Source organism: Canis lupus, chromosome 20, assembly GCF_003254725.2.
Source record: "Canis lupus dingo isolate Sandy chromosome 20, ASM325472v2, whole genome shotgun sequence".
Classification (NCBI taxonomy): domain Eukaryota; kingdom Metazoa; phylum Chordata; class Mammalia; order Carnivora; family Canidae; genus Canis; species Canis lupus.
Window position 1 is genome coordinate 48855170 of NC_064262.1, and position 20781 is coordinate 48875950.

A 20781-nucleotide genomic window follows, 5' to 3' on the forward strand; every position below is an offset into this window, starting at 1 on the left:
TGCGCACTAAGGGGCGGTGGGCGGTGCCGCGGACTCCGCGAGAAAGAGGCGGAGCGTGCGTGGATGTGAGGGGCGGTGCTAACATTACGCATGCGCACGGCGGTGCCGCGGGTTGCGCGGGAAAGAGGAGGAGCGCGCGTTCAGGTGTGAGGGGTGGTGACGGCCTCCGGGCTCACGGTGTTCCGCGGCCACCTGTGGGTTCTGGCTTCCCCTGGAGGCCCTAGTCTGGACATTCCACACTTTTAGGTGGCCGAGGTGGAGTTAGTGTGGGTCTGGACACCGGAGGTCGGGTCCACAGAGCTCGGGCCTCGGGCCTTCCCGCCCTTCAGCTCCAGATCCCCGGCCACCTGGGCTCCGTGAGGGCCAACTTTGCCTTTTATTTTCTCAAAAAATCCTAACGCAAATAATTTAAACTAATTGTTCCCCAACAGATTCAGGCACACCTACTCAGTTCCTGATAAGGACAGAGGGACCTTGACAACTTCGGTGGCCCAGGTCGGTTTGGGCTTGTCTGGCCCCCAGTGCCCCCAGGAGCCGGTCTGTGGTGAATCCTGCTTCCAGGGCCCCAGGCAACCCGCCCACCCGGGGTTCCCTGAGCCTTTGAAGGGCCACAGGTGGTTCCTTCCAGAATCCTCAGGTATCTCTGGAAAGGTCTCAGACCACAGCTGGGGAGGGGGCTTCACATAGCCTGTCCCAATTTAGGGACTGGAGCTGGGGTGGCCAGGGTTTCCTGGATGGGCAGATGGGCAGTTCCTTCTGCTCTCAGCAGCGTGGAGAAGCTTTGAATTCTTACCCGGCCATGGCCCAAGGTGGCTGGGACTCCCCTAAATGTGTTTCCTCAGGGTCCAGCTTGTGCTCCCCCCACCCCCGCTCTGGGGGTGGGCAGCCAGATGGGCAGAGGTGGGGTAAGGGTGGCTTCTGTCCTAAGCCAGGGTCACTGGTCTGTACCCAGGGACAGGAACTACTTGTAATGATTTTGCTCATTGTTTTCAGATTTTTCCAGAAACAGATAAAATGAGTAAGAGGAAAAAGCTTCGGACTTCAGGTATTTAGAGCAAGTTGACCCTGTTTTACTGCTGCATTTGGTTATAGGAGGAATGTAGTCTTATTTGTTGCAGAAATGCTGACATGACCACATCAAGCTGTTTGGGGGAAAAAGGGTGATTTAATACATGCTGGTAGGAAAATTATAAATTGTGCAAAGTGCATACAGTAAGAAGTGAAAGCTTTCTGGAGCTTCCTCCAGCCTCTAGTGGGATCCCATAGCCTAAGGCCAGGGGTGCACTCTCGGAGACGACCTTTGGATAGAGCTACAAGGTCTTTGACATGCTACAAGGCCATAGGGTGTGTGGTAAGTGTTCCCTCTGGAACCAACACCCTGGCTTCGTCTCAGCTCTCTGGCTTGCCACGTGATGGCAGATGACTCTGTATCTCAGTTTCCCCCTTCTGTAAGTAGAAGATAATAAAGCCACCTACCCTTTCCATTCAAATAATGATTCTCTACCTGGTTTGAGGAGGATTTTTTGCACCTCAGAGGAAGTTGGGAATGTTTAGAGATGTTTTCGTTTCCACAAATAATGTATGGGGGTGGGGAGCTATTGGCATTTAGTGGCTTGAGGCCAAGGATGTGCTAATTCTTATAATGCACAGGACAGCGCCCACAATACAGAATGACCTGGCCCCAAATGTCAACAATACTGAGGTGGAGAACTCTGCCCTAGAGCTCAAATGTGGGTTAGTATTTGTAAAGCATGGAGGATAGACCACTGGTAGTACACAAGTGGCTGCTGCTGTTATGATTCTCCTCCCAGGCTTTAAAAAAAGCAAGCAAATTTTTCATTCTGAAATAATTTGGGGCTTAAAGAAAACTTGGAAAAAGAGTTCAGAGTTTTTGTTTGTTTGTATGTTTAAAGATTTTATTTATTTATTTATTTATTTATTTATTTATTTATTTATTCATGAGAGACACAGAGAGAGGCAAAGACATAGGCAGAGGGAGGAGAAGCAGGCTCCCTATGGGGAGCCTGATGCGGGACTTGGTCTCAGGACCCCAGGCTCACGGCCTGAGCCGAAGACAGACGTTCAACCACTGAGCCACCCAAATTCAGTTTTTCTACCCTACCTCCAGCTTCCCCTAAGGTTAATATCCAGCACAACCACGGGACAATGATCAATCACAGGACAGCATAAAAAGCCAGGAAATGAACCTCAGTACACTACTTTTTCCAAACCCTTTTGGTATATGCACAAATACAGTGTTGTGTTGTGTTTTTGGGGTTTCTTTTGTTTGTTTGTTTTTTACTAGAAAATAGAAGCATCACACACACTAATCTTTAATCCCCATTTTTCACTTTATGGAATATCGTGACCATCTTTACTTATTAATATACATGTACAATTTCCTCAGGGACAAAGTAAAATACCCAGCATTACATAGCATAGCTCTATATCCCTCTCATTGTCGAAGATCATTTAAACTTCTTCAAAGTTCGGAAATGACTACTTACTGGTTAATGAGGTTATAGAGTAGCACTCATTTTTTCCCACAATGTGGGACAGAAAAATTAGCAATGGATTGAAAATGTTTTGTGTAGAGATGAGCAACAGACTGCTCGGAAACAGGAATTTCACTGACCTTGGAAGGGGAAGCTGGGGACAGCCAAGCCCACCCAACGTCAGGTCATTTGGGGCTTCTCTTGGCAGTGGGATCCCTAGCTCAGTGGACTGCAGGCTGGCCCAGGACAGCTGTTTCTGGTGTCCTGGAAGGGGTGGGGACAGAGAAAGACGATTCTGGCAGGTGGTGAAAGAAGCCCTTCCTTCCCAACATCTTTGGCCTTTGGTGTTGAACATAAGGTTCTGCCTTTAGTTTTTCTTAAATTAGTCCTGTGGGGACAGATCACAGGAAGGAAATAAGAGGCTCTTCACTTCTGTTGATATTTTGTTTTTTATTTGGTGCACATGTCCGTTGGGTGAGCAGGGTGAGCTAATGTTTGGGCATCTTAAGAAACCAAATAAACAAAGCTGCTCGATTTTGCCTCTTGGCAGACCACAAGGTGGGAATGTGCTTGTATAAGAAACATTCCTTGGAGCCTTGCTCTGAGTGCAGCACTGAGGTGGACACCTAAGCAAGGTAGGGTGACAGGACAAGGATGAGATCAAAGGGTGCAACAGATTCAGTTCCTGCCCTCAAGACCCTCAGGGTCTAGTCAGGGGAGAAAGAAAAATGCTTCTCACTGAGAACACTGATCAAATTCGCAGCAGTAGGGTAAACTTCTAAACAAACACACCGTAACTTACAGAATCCAGACATTACAAGAAAGTCAAAAAGTCATGGTGATCTACTGGGGCACAGTCAAGTGAATGCTAATGAGGACCCTGGTGATCAGTGTTGGGGAGAGAGAGCTCATTAGGTGGGTTTACTTTAAGGTGTGTAAGGAGCTGAAGTTGGAAAGTGTGTACTTGACTGACCTTCAGAAAGATCAGGCCAGGGTCTGTTTGCCTTTTTGTTCTCACTGTGTGGTCAGAGGCACAGTACATAGTAGGTGCTCAACAAATGCTCAGATACACTTAAGTGTGCAGACTCTGGAGTTGGACTGACTGGATCCCATGCCAGATTGCTTGGCTTCCATATGCCTCAGCTTTTTTATCTATAAGATGGGTGTAACAGTGGGACCCTACCTTGAAGTTTTGTCATAAATGCCCAACTTCTCAGGACAGCGTCTGTCATGGAACTTACTAGATTCAACCCTTATCATTTGTTTTTTGAATGATTAGGTTGGGGCCAGGTTTGAGGAGGTCTTACAAGTTGGCCACCATTGGCAGTTTCTGTGTAAGGGGGTTGCTTTCATTCTGCAAATAGGTGTTAGGCTCTTAATTTTTTTTTTTTTTCACTGATAGGGAAGGTATTGCAGAGATACAAGGGACCAAGGGACAACTGGGACATCACTTTCCTAGCACTCTATAATTCTAGGGCCTAGTTTTCCCAGAACAGATAATCTGCAGGAATCACAGAAAACTAGAGTGGCACATAATTTAGTACTATCTGTGTTTCTGGTGGTGATCTCTGTTTTATACTTGTGTTTATTTAATCATTTACCAAGTATTTATTGAGCATCAGCAGTGCACTAGATGATCTTCTAGGCACTTGAGACTCAGCAGACAGTGATACAGGCCCCTCGTTGTATTGAGGGAGATAGAAAAAAAAACAATACATCAGGTAATGGCAAAAAAAACTGTGTAGTGGGGGCGCCTGGGTGGTTCAGTTGGTTAAACGTCCAACTTGATTTCCACTCAGGTCATGATCTCAATGTTGTGAGATTGAGCCCCTTGTCGGGCTCTGTGCTGGGTGTGGAGCCTGCTTAAGATTCTTTCTCCCTGGGGCACCTGGGTGGTTTAGTGGGTGAGTGTCTGTCTTTGACTCAGGCTGTGATCCCGGGGTCCTGGGATCAAGTCCCACATTGGGTTCCCCATAGGGAGCCTGCTTCTGCCTCTGCCTGTGTTTCTGCTTCTCTCTCTCTGTGTATCTCATGAATAAATAAATAAAATCTTTAAAAAAGAAAAAACAAAAAAAGATTCTTTCTCCTTTCCCTCCTCTCTCACTCTCCATCTTAAAAAAAAAAAAAAAAAGGCTGTGAAATGAATAAAACAGAGCATGGATCTAAAAGGGTGTGCTCTATAAAGAAGTCAGGGATGACCATTTGAGGTAACATTTGAGCTGAGACTCAAGGAAGCCAGTACACACCTCTCACCACCTTCCCAGGGAGATAGTTGGCTGAGCCAGGTCGTCTTGTATAGTTTGATGCTAGGCCAACTCAGGTAAAAAGCCTTTGAATGGCATGATCACCTAAGATCTTGGACAAGGTGCCATCCCATCTCTCTCTCCAGGCTAGAGTCAGAACAGGGGTTTCTACCCTTGGAATAAGCTTGCTCATTTCAAGCAGTGGCCCTGTCAGGTTTGGTTGTCAGCCATGGCAGTGCGTGCCCCCTGTATTTCCCATCCCTTTTTCTTTCTCTCTAAACCAGGAGGAGGAGTCCGTCCTCCAAAGGCCCCAAAGAACCCAAGGCTAGGAGACTCTGGCGGGCCCCCGCAGAGTTCTGAGCAGAGCTCTTTGTGTCTCCCTGAAGAGTCAGAAGGCAGATCAGGACCCATTCCCTCTGCAGAGCAGAGAACAGAGGAACCAGTACAGGCACTCTCCAGGTAGGTGGCTTGGAACATTCCAGCAAGCCTCCCCACCAACAGTGGACATAGCACAGCAGCCCAGTAAACAGGATAAGGGGTGGTGGCCAACATGACCCATCTAACTCCATACCTCCCCTTTGGGGGTTCAGGGGCCCTCAGATTGCTTCTCAAAGTCTTCTTCCCCAGACTCTCCTCTTTAGCAAGAAAAAGTTTATATTTTAACCATAAGCAAGGAAAACCTTGGATTTTTCAAGGTCACTTAATAATAGAATGCATCTTGTCCTGTCTACTGGTCAAATCCATGTTTATCCTGTATTCCCTCTTAACCAAGAAAAGATTGATGGAGTTGTGGGTCTGCAAAATAATAACCCATTGGGAGATAGCAATTATTATGTGCCAGATAGTGTACTAATAATAAACACTTTACACCTATCCGTTTGTTTAACCCTCATGGCACTGTGAGATTTTTATCTCCATGTCACAGGTGAGGACTCTGAGACTTCAAGAGATCAAATGACTTACTTGCCCAAGGCCATTGAGCTGGCACAGGGCAGGCTGGGGATCTGGCTGTGTCTGGCTCCTGTGTTCCTAACCACCATGGTTTCCTAGCTCCCGTCTTCGATTTTTTTTTTTTTTTCAGAAATATGTAATTAAGCACAGTGAGCTAAAAAGGAAGATCTGGAGAATAGTTTGTTCATGGGGTTAAACCACATGTAACTAGAGCAAAGTAGAAAGGGTTAGCAGGAGTTAGGAGAAGGAGGGCTCCTGCTACTAGAGTCTTCAGAGAAAGCCTCATGGATTGGTCAGCCAAATTTTCTGAATAAACAATTGGAGCACACGGTCTGACCAAAAGAACTTTTGGGGGATGAAAGGTATGTGATCTCAGATTATTTTAGTCTTAGAACTAAAGGCAGCACTGCTGTATGTGTGATAGGAAGAGGGGTCACATATCACACTTAAACCATTCTCCTGGGCGCACAGTATCACTGTGCTCCTCACTCCTGGAGAGGCCAACAGGGCTTAGGGGGTCCCAGGAACTTCCCCTTTTGCTGTTTGAGTCCATAAGAGTAGTCAGAACCCACATAAGTGGGTTCCCACCCTCTTTTTTGTTTTTGTTTTTAAAATCTTTTTTTAAGGAACTCCTGGGTGGCTAAGCGGTTGAGCGTCTGCCTTCGGCTCAGGGCGTGATCTGGGTCCTGGGATAGAGTCTCACATCAGGCTCCCTGTGAGGAGTCTGCTTCTCCCTCTGCGCCTCTCTCTGTCTCTCTCATAAATAAATAAATAAAATCTTTTTTTAAAATACCATGTTCATAAAAAAAATACCATGTTCATAGAAGTATAACAGAAAAAAACAACAACATAAAGCAAACTTAACACATCTACGTTAAGAAATGAAATCTTAGGGATCCCTGGGTGGCGCAGCGGTTTGGCGCCTGCCTTTGGCCCAGGGTGCGATCCTGGAGACCTGGGATTGAATCCCACATCGGGCTCCCGGTGCATGCAGCCTGCTTCTCCCTCTGCCTATGTCTCTGCCTCTCTCTCTCTCTCTCTGTGTGACTATAATAAATAAATAAAAATAAAACAAGAAATGAAATCTTAGCCAATACTTTAGAGGCCACCCAAACAACCCATTCCAGTTAAAAATTTTCAAACAAACAAATAAATAAATAAAAATAAATAAAATTTTTCAAACACTCTTGCTATCACTATCTAGATGTATTCTGTCTCTATAAGCTCCCCAATACAACTTAAACCTGTTACTGTATCTTCAGGCTTTTTCCTCTTTCACTTCCAAAGTTGAAATCTTGAAGTTTTAGTTCCAGATTTTAATCTTTTTTTTTAGCAACATACACATCTGCATTTATTTAGATATAACCATAAGTCTCACATGCTTTATAAAAAGACCTAATTTTTTTAGAGTAGTTTTAGGTTTACAATAAATTTTTTTAAAGATTTTATTTATTTGAAAAAAAAAAGATTTTATTTATTTGAAAGAGACACATATATAGAGCATGAGACGGAGAAGGCAAGCACGAGCAGGGGAAAGGGCAGAGGGAGGAGAAGCAATCTCCCCATTGGGCAGGGAGCCTGATACAGGGCTCAATCCCAGACACTTTGGTTTACAGTAATATTGGAGAGAAGGTATGGAGATTTCTCATACACTACTCCCCATTATTGCCATCCCACCAGAGCAGTACATTTGTTACCAAGGATGAACTTGCAGTGACACATGCTAATCACCCAAAATCCACAGTTCACTTTAGAGTTCATTCTGTGCTATATGTTCTCTCTTTTTTTTTTAAAGAGATCTTATTTATTTATTCATGATAGACATAGAGAGAGAGAGAGGCAGAGACACAGGCAGAGGGAGAAGCAGGCTCCATACTGGGAGCCGGACGTGGGACTTGATCCCGGGACTCCAGGATCACGCCCTGGGCCAAAGGCAGGCGCTAAACTGCTGAGCCACCCAGGGATCCCTGTGCTGTATGTTCTGCGGGCTTGGGCAAATGCAGAATGACACGTATCCACCATTATAATCTCATACAGAGTATTTTTGCTGCCTAAAGTTCCTGTATCCTGTCCATCCCTCCCTTCCCCACCCTGGCACCATCTTTTTATTGTCTTCATAGTTTTGCCTTTTCCAGAATGTTACAGAGTAGTAATCATACAGTGCTTTCAGACTGGCTTCTTTCACTTAGAAATACGCATTTAAGTTTCCTCTTGGTCTTCTCATGGCTTGGTAATTCATTTCTTTAGTACTGAATAATATTCCATTGTCTGGGTGCACACAGTTTACGTATCAATTTACCCACTAAAGGCTGCCTCCATTGCTTCTGCATTTTGGCAATTACGAACACACTTGCTTTTTTAGATACTGTGTTTTTTGTGTCTATAACTTCCTTTTCTCTGGAATTTGCAGAGTTGGGGGTTAGAGTGTCATTGCAAATGAGAATTCCTATTCTTATCTCAGGAGCCAATTCCTGAGATTATAAGGGTAAACTGCTGCCAGAGCAGACAGCTTGGATTTTAGGTGTGGGTCTTCACACCCTTCTTGGCAGCCAAGTGTCACCCTAGGCACACTGTTCCCCTTCTCCATCCCACCCTCTCTAAGCAGGTGCTCCAGGGCCTCCCTTACAGGAGACTGAGTACTACTTTGCCTTTGGATTCATCCTGTTTGTCTCACCACATGCACTGACAGCCTCCCAGGACTTCAGAACCTCCTGTTTTGTCTTTCTCCACCCAGCTCCCATGATGAGGAAGCAGGAGCTCCCTCCAGGCTCTTTGGGCAACCAGAAAAGGGGCCGGTTCCCTTTGCTCTTTCTCAGGTGAGCCTGTTTTATGGCCTCATGTATGAACCAATGACACTGCCTCCCTTAAGCTGGAGTTCTTGTCTCTATCACCAGCATGCTGACAGACTGGTAGGACTGTGGGCTGGGGACAGAGGGCAAGGGCTGCATTGAGGCTGCCAGAAAGGAACTGGTTTGGCATTTGCTTTCTGAAACCTCATTCCTCCCCTTATCTTTATTGTTGTTTTGTTCTTATTGTATCTGGTTCACAGAACTCAGCCAGGAGGTATGTCCCCCAGTTTGCAAAACTCAGGAAGACAGCAACAAGACAAGCAGAGCTGAAGGAAGAGGACCTTGGGAGTGGAGCCCCTAAAATCAGCCAGGTGAGCCCAGTAGACACAAGCGTCTTGGACCAGCCTTGGCAGCTGAGTTCAGCCTTGGTTTTCTTTGGCACTGGCTAGACCTGCACTCATCTAGATGCCCCTTTTCAGTACACCATGCTACAGATGTCTGTGGAGCTCATGCTCATACAGGCCTGTATGAGGTGTTCAGGATAGCTGTGCTTGCAGCAAAATGGTCAAGGCTGCGGCCTTCTTCCCCAGGTTGTGTGAGAGTAGTAAAAACACAGAAAACAGCCCACATTCTATCCCTGAACCTCTTTACTTCTTGGAAGCTTTTGTGTGGTTTGGGGCAAGGGGTGGGTCTTACAATGTATTCTCATCCTTTCCACTCTGAGCTCTGGGGGTGATGACATCTCTGGCAACAGAAGCCCCTACCAAAGTGAGTGGTGGATATTCCCAGAAGCCATGTTTATAATCATCCCAAATTGGGAACACCCAGATATCCTTCAATGGGTGATTGGCTGGACACACCATGGAACACAACCTAGCAATAAAAGAGGATACAAACTAGTGATACACGCAACAATCTGGATGGATTTCCAGGGCATTATGTGGAGTGGAAAAAGCCAGTCCCAGAATGTTATACGCTGTAGGGCTCTATTTGCATAACATTATTGAAATGAGAAAATTATAGAAATGGTGGGTAGGTTAGTGGTTGCAGGGAGTTGGAGCAGGTGGGTAGGGTGGGAGGGAGGCAAGTGTGGCTACACTTGGCAGCACAAGGGATCCTGTGTTGGAGATTTTCTATATCTTATCTGTGTGGTGGATGCACAACGTCTACTGCAAGAGGACTGTATAGAACATCATACACACATGTAAACAGGTATAAGTCAAGCTAGAAAGCCAGATAAGTTCAGTGGACTTTATCAGTGTCAATATCTGGATTGTGATATTATACTCGAGTTAGGCAAGATGTTACCAATGGAGAAAACTGAGTAAAGGGCATGAGGAGTCTTCCCCATCGTTTCTCATATCTATATATAAATCTATGATGATCTCACTAAAAGGAATCGGGACACCTGGCCAGCTCAGTTGGTGGAGCATGCAACTGACTCTTGATCTTAGGTTTGTGAGTTCGAGCCCCATGTTGGGCATAGAGCTTACTTATAATAAAATTAACTAATAAGAGGGGTCGTAGCTTCACTTTTGACGGAAAATGTGCGGGAAATGCTATGTGTAACTCAGTGAGTGGTTGCCAGTGGCTTCACTGAAGCCAGATTGACAGGCTCTGACCTTCAGTGATCTGATATTTGCAGGGCAGACCCTCCTAGAATGGTTGGGCCTCTTTGGTATAGGGAGGTACTGGCAGAGGTATGTCCCTCAGCAGTGATCCCTGTATGAAAGAGGCATGGGAAAGGGGACAGCTGCTGTCTCTAGAGTGCCCTTGGGTACAGACCTCAGTCCCTACCTATCAAATGTAATTATTTGTAGTCCAGTTTGAAGGGAGAGTTGATGGCATGGATGTGAGGTGAAGGGAGGTGATGGGTTGACTCCAGGATTTGGGGCCTGAATAGCCTGAAGAATGGAGTTGCTGTAGTTGAGACAGGGAGCCTCTGAGGGCATACTCAGGAGCTGGTGTTGGTTGTGTAACATTGGAGGTGACCAGGAGATTTCCAGGTGGAAATGTCAGCTACTAGCATCGTGAGTTGGGGGAGATCCAGGGGGTGCAGTGGCTCTGCAGGTTTAGGCCTCAGGGTCTGGATTGGACTGCCATCTACCTAAAGGACAGTATCATTCTACATAAATCCCAGCCAGAAACCTCCTCTTTCCCACCCTATTATGGTCATCTCTATCTCCGTTAGTGACATTTCACTTCTTCCTCTTGCTCTTCTTTTTACCTTGAAATAAGTATAGATTCATAGAAATTTGCAAAAACGGCATGGACCCAAGTGTCCTTCAATAGATGAACAGATAAACAATGTGGCATATCCATACGATGGACTATTATTTCAGTCTTAAAAAACAAAGACATTGGGCAGCCCTGGTGGCGCGGCGGTTTAGCACCGCCTGCAGCCCAGTGTGCGATCCTGGAGACCTGGGGTTGAGTCCCACGTCCGGCTCCCTACATGGAGCCTGCTTCTCCCTCCACCTGTGTCTCTGCCTTTCTCTCTCTGTGTGTCTCTCATGAATAAATAAATAAATAAAACCTTAAAAAAAAAAGACATTCTGACACATGCTATAAATATAAATGAACCTGGAGGATATTATGCTCAATGAAATTAGTCAGCCGGAGAAGGGTAGATGCTATAAGATTCCACTTATAGGAGGTCCCTAGAGGAGTCAGATCCATAGAGGCAAGGGGTCCTGGGTGTCTCAGTTGGTTAAGCATTTGACTCTTAATTATTTTGGTCATGATCTCAGGGCTGTGATATCAAACCCTGAGTTGGGTTCTATGCTGGAGCCTGCTTAAGATTCTCTCCCTCAAAAAAAAAAAAAAAAAAAAGATTCTCTCCCTCTGGGACACCTGGGTGACTCAGTGGTTGAGTATCTGTCTGCCTTTGGCTCAGGTAGTGATCCCAGGGTCCTAGGATGAGTTCCACATCAGGCTCCCTGCAAGAAGCCTGCTTCTCCCTCTACCTATGTCTCTGCACCTCTCTCTGTGTCTATCATGAATAAATAAATAAAATCTTAAAAAAGAAAGATTTCAACTGCCTCTCCCCACCTCCACCCTCAATATATGCTCTCTCGTGCGCTCTCTCTCTCTAAAAAAAATTTTTATTTATTTATTTTTTTGTAGAGGCAGAAAGTTGGTGGATGCCAGGGGCTGGGAGAGAGGGATAGGGAGTTGTTTAACAGGGACAGAATTTCAGTTTGGGAAGGTAAAAAGAGTTCTGGAGATGGATGGTGGCAATGTTTGCACAACAGTGTAAATGTACTTTATACCACTGAACTGTACACTTCAAGATGGTTAAGATGCTGAGTTTTACGTAATGTGTATTTTACCACAACTAAAAACAAAACAGTACAGAGAGGTCCGTGTGTGCTTTCCTCTAGTTTCCACCAGTGGTCACGTGTTCTAAAACTAGCATCGATTGCCAACACCAGGCAACTGACATGGGCACAATCCACAGGCCCCCTTGATTTTTGTATCCTTGTTCTAAGAGTCCCTGTGTGCCTGTTGGTGGTGGAAAGGAGCTGATGGAAGGAGAAATTCCTGTGCTTCTGGTTACCCCTCCAGCCCCTGGCTCTGACTATGCCCAGCACTGGTACTGAACCCTACTTGGGTACATCCTGTGCAGCATCTGAGATTTTATACAGGGACAATTACAACTAGAAAAATCTTGGGGCACCTGAGTGGCTCTGTTGGTTAGGTGTTCGATTCTTGATCTCAATTTAGGTCTTGATCTCAGGGTCGTGAGTTCTAGCCCCATATTGGGCTCCACACTGGGCATGGTGCTTACTTTATTTTTTTTTATTTTTTTTTAATTTATGATAGTCACAGAGAGAGAGAGAGAGAGAGGCAGAGACATAGGCAGAGGGAGAAGCAGGCTCCATGCACCAGGAGCCCAATGTGGGATTCGATCCTGGGTCTCCAGGATCGTGCCCTGGGCCAAAGGCAGGCGCTAAACCGCTGCGCCACCCAGGGATCCCTGGTGCTTACTTTAAAAAAAAAAAAAAAAAAATCTCTAGAATGATTCCTTATTGAAAACTCAAAGCTGAGTCTTTTTCTCTCCACAGGAAACACCACTAGAGCCGAGTGCCCAGCAGGCCAGAAGGAATTCCTTCCTATGGGAGGAATCCCTAGGGCTTATTCCCTGGGAGGCCAGGGAGCTGGATGCCCAGACTCAGGTAGACAGCACCCACCCTGAGCACAGAGACCAAAACTCCATGACACCTGTGCCTGGCAGTGGGGATCCTCAGCCCTCAACCTCCACTGATGCCTCTCCAGAATGGGACACAGTGCCCTTGGCCTCCGTAAGGGCCCAGGACCACCTATTGGAGCAAGGAACCAGCACACCAGATGGTGAAAGCAGGGAAGGTTGTTGGGTTCTAGGCTATCATGGCCAGAAAGGGCTCCTGCTGAGCGGAGATGCTGAAGAGAAAGAGTCAGACCAAGGAGCACTTCAGGAAGCAAGTGCCCAAGGGGGAGCAGAAGCTGACCTGCCTGAGAGGTGTCAAGAAGAAGGAGACAGTGTCCTAAGTTCCATTACTCAGGACACAGAGCCCAGATCTGCAGCCCAGGGCCTCTCTGACCCCATACAGATGCCCAGCAAGACTGGCAGGGAAGCAGAACAGAGTTGTAGCAGTCCAAGATATTCCTCCCTTGGGACTGTTGTCATCACGGATGTGAGCACAGACCCCACTGAGCCAGAACAGAGGGCTCCAGAGGTGGCCAGGCCAGATGAACAGGCCAACACCAAGGCACCTACCTGTCCCAGTGGGAAGGCCCCTGATGGAGGGTGCAGTGGGGCCCTGCTCAGTTGCATATCTCTCACTGGGGATACAGGATGTAGAGGGGAGGCAGGGTGGGAAGGCAAGCCCCCTGGCAACATCCTGGGGGGCCCTGCAGCCTCCCAGGCTCTGGATCACAGCATAAGAGAGCCCACAATAGGTGCTAGAGATTCCAGTCTTCTAGCCTCGGAAATGGGTCCAGATGTTGATCCGACAAAGGTGCCTGGCCTGGATCAAGATGGGCTGGGAAGTGTGTGTATGCTGCCTTTGCTCTTGCAGCCTGCAGGTAAAAAAACAGCTGAGTTAAGTCACGAGAGCCCTGAACAAGACCTTGAGGGGTTCAGTCTGTCTCTTGGAGCCTTTGTTCCACCGCCAAACAGAGAAACAGTGGGTGGCCTTTCCCAGGAGGCCAGAGCCTGCCAGGACAGCATAGATGCCCCTGCGGCCCCCACAGGCTGGTCTGCATGCCCTCCTGGCTCTGTAGACCAGGCTGTTTTGGGGGAGTCCCTAGCTTTGGAACCTGACTTTGTGCCAGACAGCCAGATGCAGAAGGCCCTGGAAGCCCCTGACTTTGAAACCTCACATGAGCAGGTAAGAGTTTCCCCATGTTATAGCAGACCATCCCAGGATAGGTGTCACATGGCCACAAACCTATCCCAAACTACCCATTAGGGTGTGTATGGGATTTGGGTACATGGCCATCTGTCTATATGGCATTCAGGTCTAGGGGAATGAGTTGCAGCTTTGGTGCGTATGGAGTCAGTGGTTTTCCAGAAAGAATAGATCTGCCTTTCTGTAAGGGGTCTGTCTATATGGGAGCTAAAGAGCCCCAGGCAGTGAAACGCATGCATTCTGTCAGCCTGGGCAGAGTTGATGGAAGTCCTCCTTTCCTTGACCGGAGCCCTCAGGTTTACCCACCCTCTCCACACTTCAGGGCCTGGCCCTGGCTGGAGGTTTCTGAGAGATATAAAGAGGATGCCTGAGACCTTGAGGGGTAACTTGGAAAAAAGCCAGCCATGTCAGAACTGGGCTTGGGGGCCAGGACTTCAATCCCCAGTTGGGAGAGAGGTTTTGCCCATTTTGAGGGTCATTTCAAGGTTCTGATATGATTTTTTTTTCAAACATATACACAGAATTTTGCTTTCCTGCTAGAATTTGTAGGGACTTTGCTTCCTTCAGGGATCTGCCTGCCCAACATCACGTTCCCCAGCTACTGAGCCTATGCAGGCCATTGGTGTTCACCTGTCTGGGAAGGTGGCAGCTTTGCTTTGGCCCCACCCCCAAGGGAGCACCACATCCCTGACCACTGGCACACCTGAGTCTGGGTTAAGTGCTTTGCAGTCACACCTTGGGAGGTAGGTGGTTCTCTTTCCACATACTGGGTGTAGTTAAGAAGCTCCAGGAGTTCAAGCACCTGCCCAAGGTGACGCAGCTGGGAGGGAAGCAGGCTGGGTCTGCTCCCACATTGGCCTGATTCTGCAGCTGTGCCTCAGTTGTCCTGTCTTGGAGCACAGAGCCTGACTTGCTTTACAAACAGTGGCCTCTGTTTCTTCGGCTGTCCTGTTGAGATGTTTAAAAAATTAATTCAGTTACATGCTTATCAAGAGTCTGCTCTGCCAGGAGTTAACAGATTAGGCGTGGTCCCTACTCCTATTCCCGTGAGGTTTGTGGTAGTACCATTCCCACCTGTCTTCCAGAGTGAACATTTTGTAGCCTATCATTTTGGCACTTAAAGAGTCTTTTCATAGGACACGGCCTTGAAACACAAGCATAGTGTTTCATCTGGTACCCCAGCTGAAGAAAGCCAGCTGTTCCAGCCTTAGAGGGGAATGCCGCTGGGTTGGGCAAATATGGATCTCCAAGGTACCGCCTTCCCAAGGGAGGGTGAAGGGCCATTTTTTTACCCTTGACAATGTTTATCTGCAAGGTGACTTCAGACCAAGCCCTCCCTGCCACATGTTGGCCCCCGGCTCCTGTGTCCCCCCTTCTCAATCACCAGATGAGCAACATGGAAAGCAAGTCACAGTGCAGTCCAGTCTTAGAGTTTGAACACAGTCACTGGGATAGGTAGGCATTCAGGTACTGACACAGTTGAAATATTGTAACTGAAGCTCATCCCTTGAAAAATATAAACTCCTCCTTTGGAAAGAAGAGCAGTCTGAGTTACCCCCAGCCTCTGGCTGTTGGGTATTGGCTAAAGGAGAAGCAGTTGGGATATTTAGTGGCATCCAGCAGGCAGAGGAACAAGCCCCTCTTGATAGGCTGCCAGTGACTTTGGGCTTTGAAAACACTAAGGAATCTGCAGTGCAGGGAACCAGCAAACAGCCGAGGTGGTCAGACCTGACAGGCTCTCCAGGGGTGGAGGTGCAGTCCTGACAAGGTTGCTGACGTCTGGGCACATTTTGTTTTGATATTGGGTGTTCCCGAACAAGTCAGGGCAACCTTAGCACAAGCAGGTTCCCACAGAAAGGTACCAGTTGGAGCCCAGCAGGAAGGCCAATGGACAGGGCCAATAGGCTACAGAGTGCAGGTGGATGGAGACAGTGGCAGCAGCGGCTAATACAAGTTATACAGCAGTGACCAGTTCCAAACCCAGGTCTCCTCACAGGAAAGTACGGTGTTTTCTTCTTATAGTAGCTCCCTTAGGATGTGACACTCACCACAGGGCTGGTGGAGCCTCTGTACACCGCTTAAGTAATGTCATTTAAAAGGGGCACCTGACTGGCTCAGTTGGTTAAGCATCTGTCTTTGGCTTAGGTCATGATCTCAGGGTCCTGGGATGGAGCCCTGCATTGGGCTCCTGCTCAGTGGGGAGCCTACTTCTCCCTTTCCCTCTGCCACTCCCCATGCTTGTGCTCTCTCACGCACTCACTCCCTCTCAAATAAATAAAATCTTTAAAAAAAATTGGGTCCTACAGCAGTGGCCTCCAGCACATTCAGTACGAGGACTGCCCTTGTGTCAAACATTTACACAAACATTACACAATGCTGGTGGGAGCAGTGGTTGGAGTATTGGGAGGGAGAATGTGCCTCAGGGCCAAGAATGGCCCAGTGAGTAGGGTGATTATGTGATACTGAGTTATATTTTAAGCCACAGAATCACTTCTATGAAACAGTAGGCCAGATGCCTAGGAGATACTGTATTGTCTCTAGGAGTCTTCCGATTCAGCACTGCTGGCATTTGGGGCCAGATAGTTCTCTGTGGTGAGGCTGTCCTTGTGCTCTAGGGCATGAGCAGCACGCTCGCCCTCTTCCCACTGGATGCCAGTAGCACTCTGCCTACCCAAAGTGTGCTGACCAATGTAAAGTGCCTAGGGGTGATCATCCCCCAGCGAGAACCCTTGGGCTACAGGCAGTTCTTTATGTCTGTTCTTTGGATTCAGGGACAATTTGCAGCTGGAAGCTGTAGCTCAAGCCCTTTATCCCATTCCTGACCCCTGACAGGGAAGAGGGGCCCGCTTTTGAAAGGACATCTTTGGAACAGATCCCTTCTTCCTCTAGGACTTTGGTCTCCCCAGAAGAAGCCCTGGACTGGCCAGTCTACCCCAGCTTGTCTCTTTTCAGAGTGACACAGTCACCTCCATGATTGAGCCTGACATTTTCCATGAAAATTAAACTGCTGTTACCATTTAGAAACTGGGTTACCTGGCCCTCTCCTCTATTAATTATAAAATTTTCCCTTACAATTTATTTGTAAAATCTGTCTCTGACACAAAACAGGTGGCTTACCTGGCTGACCTCTTCTCAACACCAGATGCCCCACCTCACCCCAGTCACGGTCACTGAGAGTCTTCTCTGTACCTTTCTAGGTACTGCAAGATGAGCAGGAGACAGTGCCACGCCTCCGTCATCAGGAACAGAGCCATCGGCCAGCACAGATCAGCCCTTCAAAAAGAACAAGCTCGGCAGGGGACACCAGGGTCAGACCTAACATTGCCCTGTCTGTTCCTTCTGAAGGGGGAGGGTGAGAGCAGCCCAGGCTAGTGGCCCCCAGGTTCAGTTGTCACAGCATCCTATCCCTTCCCTGCCCCACTTTTCTTCTGCAGGAGTCTACCTCTGTGTTCCTGGCATGGCCCAGGAGAATTAAAAGGTTCTCTGCATGACTCTTCCTACCCCGTGCAGGGCTCAGCCAGCTAGGCCATTCACATGTGTTCTCTCTTTATAGTTGTTTCCTACAGGGAGCAGGCTGGACTCTTGCTGGCCTGGCACAAGCCCACAAGCTGATGGAGGCCTTCTCACGGAGTTCCAGCTGAGGTAGGCAAGGGCTGGGAGGCTAACCCAGGGCTCTTGCCCCAGCAGCAGTCAGCCCTAAGTACCTGGGAGGGAAAAATGTCGCTGTTTTCCTGGCACTGGTGCCCCCACACTCCCCCTCACACCAGCTCTGCCTTTCCCTCAGTAGGGGAGCTGAGCCCATCTTTCACACTGTGCATGCCTCTGCTCCCTGCAAGTGGATAACTGAGGATCCTCAATCTATAGCTGAACGAGTCTCTCCCCAGGACTTCTGGGGTAGTACCCCCAGTTCCATAGGTTGTTTTAACATACTATGTGTGTTTTTCTGGAGAGAGGATCTAGAGCTTACCCCAAAAATCTGTGGAGGGGAAGGGGACCCAGACTGGGATAAAAACCACTGGCCCACGTGACCTTGGGGCCTATCCCTACTCTGGCATCCAGAGGGCCCTTTGGAGTTCCTTACTTGGCTCTGCCCTGGGGCAGGCTGCTTTCTCTCCTTCCTGTAGGCCATGGGGAGAGAGAGAGAGTGTTGGGGGATTCTCTGTCTCCACCCCAGAGCCTCTCACAGTCTGTTACCTCCCTTTGTGTCCTTTCTCCCAGCCCTACCAGCCATTAGCACTGGGCCACAATCCTCTCCTCTTACCTTATACTTGAACTGGCCCCTCTGCAGAGGCTGCGGCTTATCGATTATTCATGGCCAAGTTTCTGTTTCTGTCTGGCAAGTGTGGAGGAGGGGTGAGGGACACAACCCTTGGCAGTCTCCTTTCTCTTTCTCCTCCTCCTCCTCCTCAGGGTAGAGGGTGGCCATGTTTCCTCCTCCTGCTCATGCATACATTTGTATGTAATACCTGTTGTACCACTTGTTGCCCCACACATGCTCATGTACCCTGCATGGGGATCAGAAGCGGTTTAGTCAAAGTGGCCCTACTATTTGAGCAGAGAAGGGAGATTGATGTCTGAATCTCCAGTGGCCTCCAATGTGACCCACATGAATGTCTGGAAGCTTCTAGGCAGGTTATGGATCCAGTTCAGTGGCCTGTGGCTGAGTGAGACATGCAGAGGCTAAGGCCAGGCTGGAATGCCATCTCAGGGTGACTGAAGTGGGTGGAGTAGAACTGGAGTTCCTGTAGTGACAGCCCAGAAGACACTGACAAGCTGGGGTGTCTGAAGATTTAGGAACAGCTGTTGCCCTGAGTCCAGGAGGGCAGCCCTTTGCCCACATCCGCAGGCCACATGCATTAGATACAGTGGGTATGTGGTGCATCTACCTCTTCCATAGATACTAATACCATCCAGTGCCAGCTCTTCCAGGAACTGCTGTGGGCATGGGGGAGACAGTGTAGGACAAAACACAGGGCTTCCATCTGGTGGGGGTGGGAGGGTGAGAGACAAGCAAATTAGTCAGATGGTGGAGTGTTAAGAAAAAGACAGTGAGGAAGGGGTTAAAATTTTAACGTGGTGATCAGGGGAGGCCCCCCCTCCCCCAACAGGAGGAGACTTTTGGGAAAGAACATTCCAGGGCCCTCAGAAGTGCTCAGGGAACAGACAGGAATTCAGTGGCTGGAGCAGGGGGGGAAGGGGAGTGAGAGGGAGGGGATGGGGGTCTGGAGGTGCTGGCAGATGGTGCAGGGCTTTAAGGAGGGATGCTGGGCTGGGTTTCTATTTTCACAGCTGACCCCACCCCAGTGCTGAATGGTGGACAGGCTGTAGAGGCAGGCACTGGCGGCCAAGAAGGCTGTGGCAACTGTCCAGATGAGGACCAAGGTGGTGGGGAGAAGAGGCTGAATTCTGGGTGTGCATTTGATGGTACAGCCAGCTGGGTTGGCCATCAGGGCTCTGCCTCTGGTGGCTTCATAGCTGGAAAAGGTATTAATATTTGGAGAAGACAGCTCCAGGCCCAGCAGAAGCCCCCAGAAGAGTTTGGCAGAGCTGTCCAGTGAGGTCAGACCTCCTGTCTTCCCTCTTTCCCTGCCAGGACCTGTGTAGGGATCAAGGCCTGTGAAGCCGCCAGGATGGAGGATGCAACAGACACGGTGCAAGGTCTTATTGTTGAGCTCTCCAACCTGAAGTAAGCACTGGGCTGAGATCCACAGATGGATGGGGTGGGAGGCGTGGCAGAGGGGATGGTGGGGAGGGCCCAGTGCCTGCATTTGCCTCTGTGTGTCCACAGCCTGTGAGTATGCATGTGTGGGAGCTTATGTGAAAGCGTGAGCAGGCACTCATGCCTGAATGTGAGGTGTGGTCCCCACTCTGGGCATCTGGTGGAGCACACACAGCAAATGTTGACACTTCCACACAGCCGGCTGATCATGAGCGCCCACCGGGACCTGGAGGCCTTCAAGCGCCTCAGCTACCGGAAGGCAAGGCTGGCAGGGAAAGGCCCAGCACCCTACACATCAAAGGGAGCTGGGAATCTCCCTCCGGAGGAGCGATCCTGGAGGGATTTGTAGATTACTTCCAGACCACCTCAGGAGCGCCTTGTGTGTGCACATGTGCACAAGCTTGCAGCGCCTGTGCGTGTTTCCTCTGCTCTGGCCCCCGGAAGTTCTGCTGCTAAACAGCTGGAAACAATCCCTTGGCAGACCCCGGAAAGCCTGCAGGGCCCTGTCTGCCCCCTGGTTTACCCTATAAGATGCTCCAGCAGGTCCTAGTGGGTCCCAGAAACCTCCCCTCAGATGACCCGGAAGTCATCTTGCCATGGGAAACATCAGAGGCCAGGCCCATATCTACAGCCTCCCTTGAGAGTCAGTAAGGGACGGAACTTGCTCTTCCCTGCGGCTGCAGCAGAGGTCAGAGGCAGAAGGCTGGAGGCAGGCAGCAGGAGGCCGGCTGTGCCCCCCACCCTCCGGAAGCCAGCTGCTTCTGAGCAGAGCCCAGAGCCACCCAGATGTTTATCTAGATTTGCAAATTTCATTCTTTAGCTCAGGTTATAGGAGGTTCAGAATTTGTTTCTTTACTGGAGGAGAGAAGGGCTCCCTTTGTTGGTGGTACCTTTGTTTTTCTCCGGATTTCCATTTTATTTCTTTTGGTTAGATCATTAATAAATGATTCCCTAGTGTGGATCTGTGACCTGCTACTTGGGTTTGAGGTATTTTCAGTTCCTTAATGTTGTACCCACAAACCTCCCTAACCACTTCTTTCTCCTTTTACTTCTCATCCTCCCCAGGAAAGCAGGTTGGGCTACCGCAGGGCCCTGTGAATCAAGGGGTCCCCACAAGTTACTGAATGTGTCAGTCTCCAGGAGTGGGTCGCTGTGTGTGTGTGCACACATGTACGCATCCAAGCACAGACA

General features: G+C 48.7%; 1 protein-coding gene across 1 annotated transcript; it reads left to right on the top strand.

Moving 5' to 3' along the window:
- Nucleotides 1-47: 47 nt before the first annotated feature.
- Nucleotides 48-20549, top strand: BRME1 (break repair meiotic recombinase recruitment factor 1). Its single transcript, XM_025457759.3, has 11 exons — nucleotides 48-144; nucleotides 432-495; nucleotides 994-1045; nucleotides 5023-5197; nucleotides 8424-8505; nucleotides 8739-8849; nucleotides 12546-13850; nucleotides 17069-17179; nucleotides 17425-17513; nucleotides 19465-19557; nucleotides 19789-20549. The coding sequence occupies exons 3-11, from the start codon at nucleotides 1015-1017 to the stop codon at nucleotides 19937-19939; spliced, it is 2148 nt and encodes a 715-aa protein (XP_025313544.1). The 5' UTR covers nucleotides 48-144; nucleotides 432-495; nucleotides 994-1014; the 3' UTR covers nucleotides 19940-20549.
- Nucleotides 20550-20781: the final 232 nt, after the last annotated feature.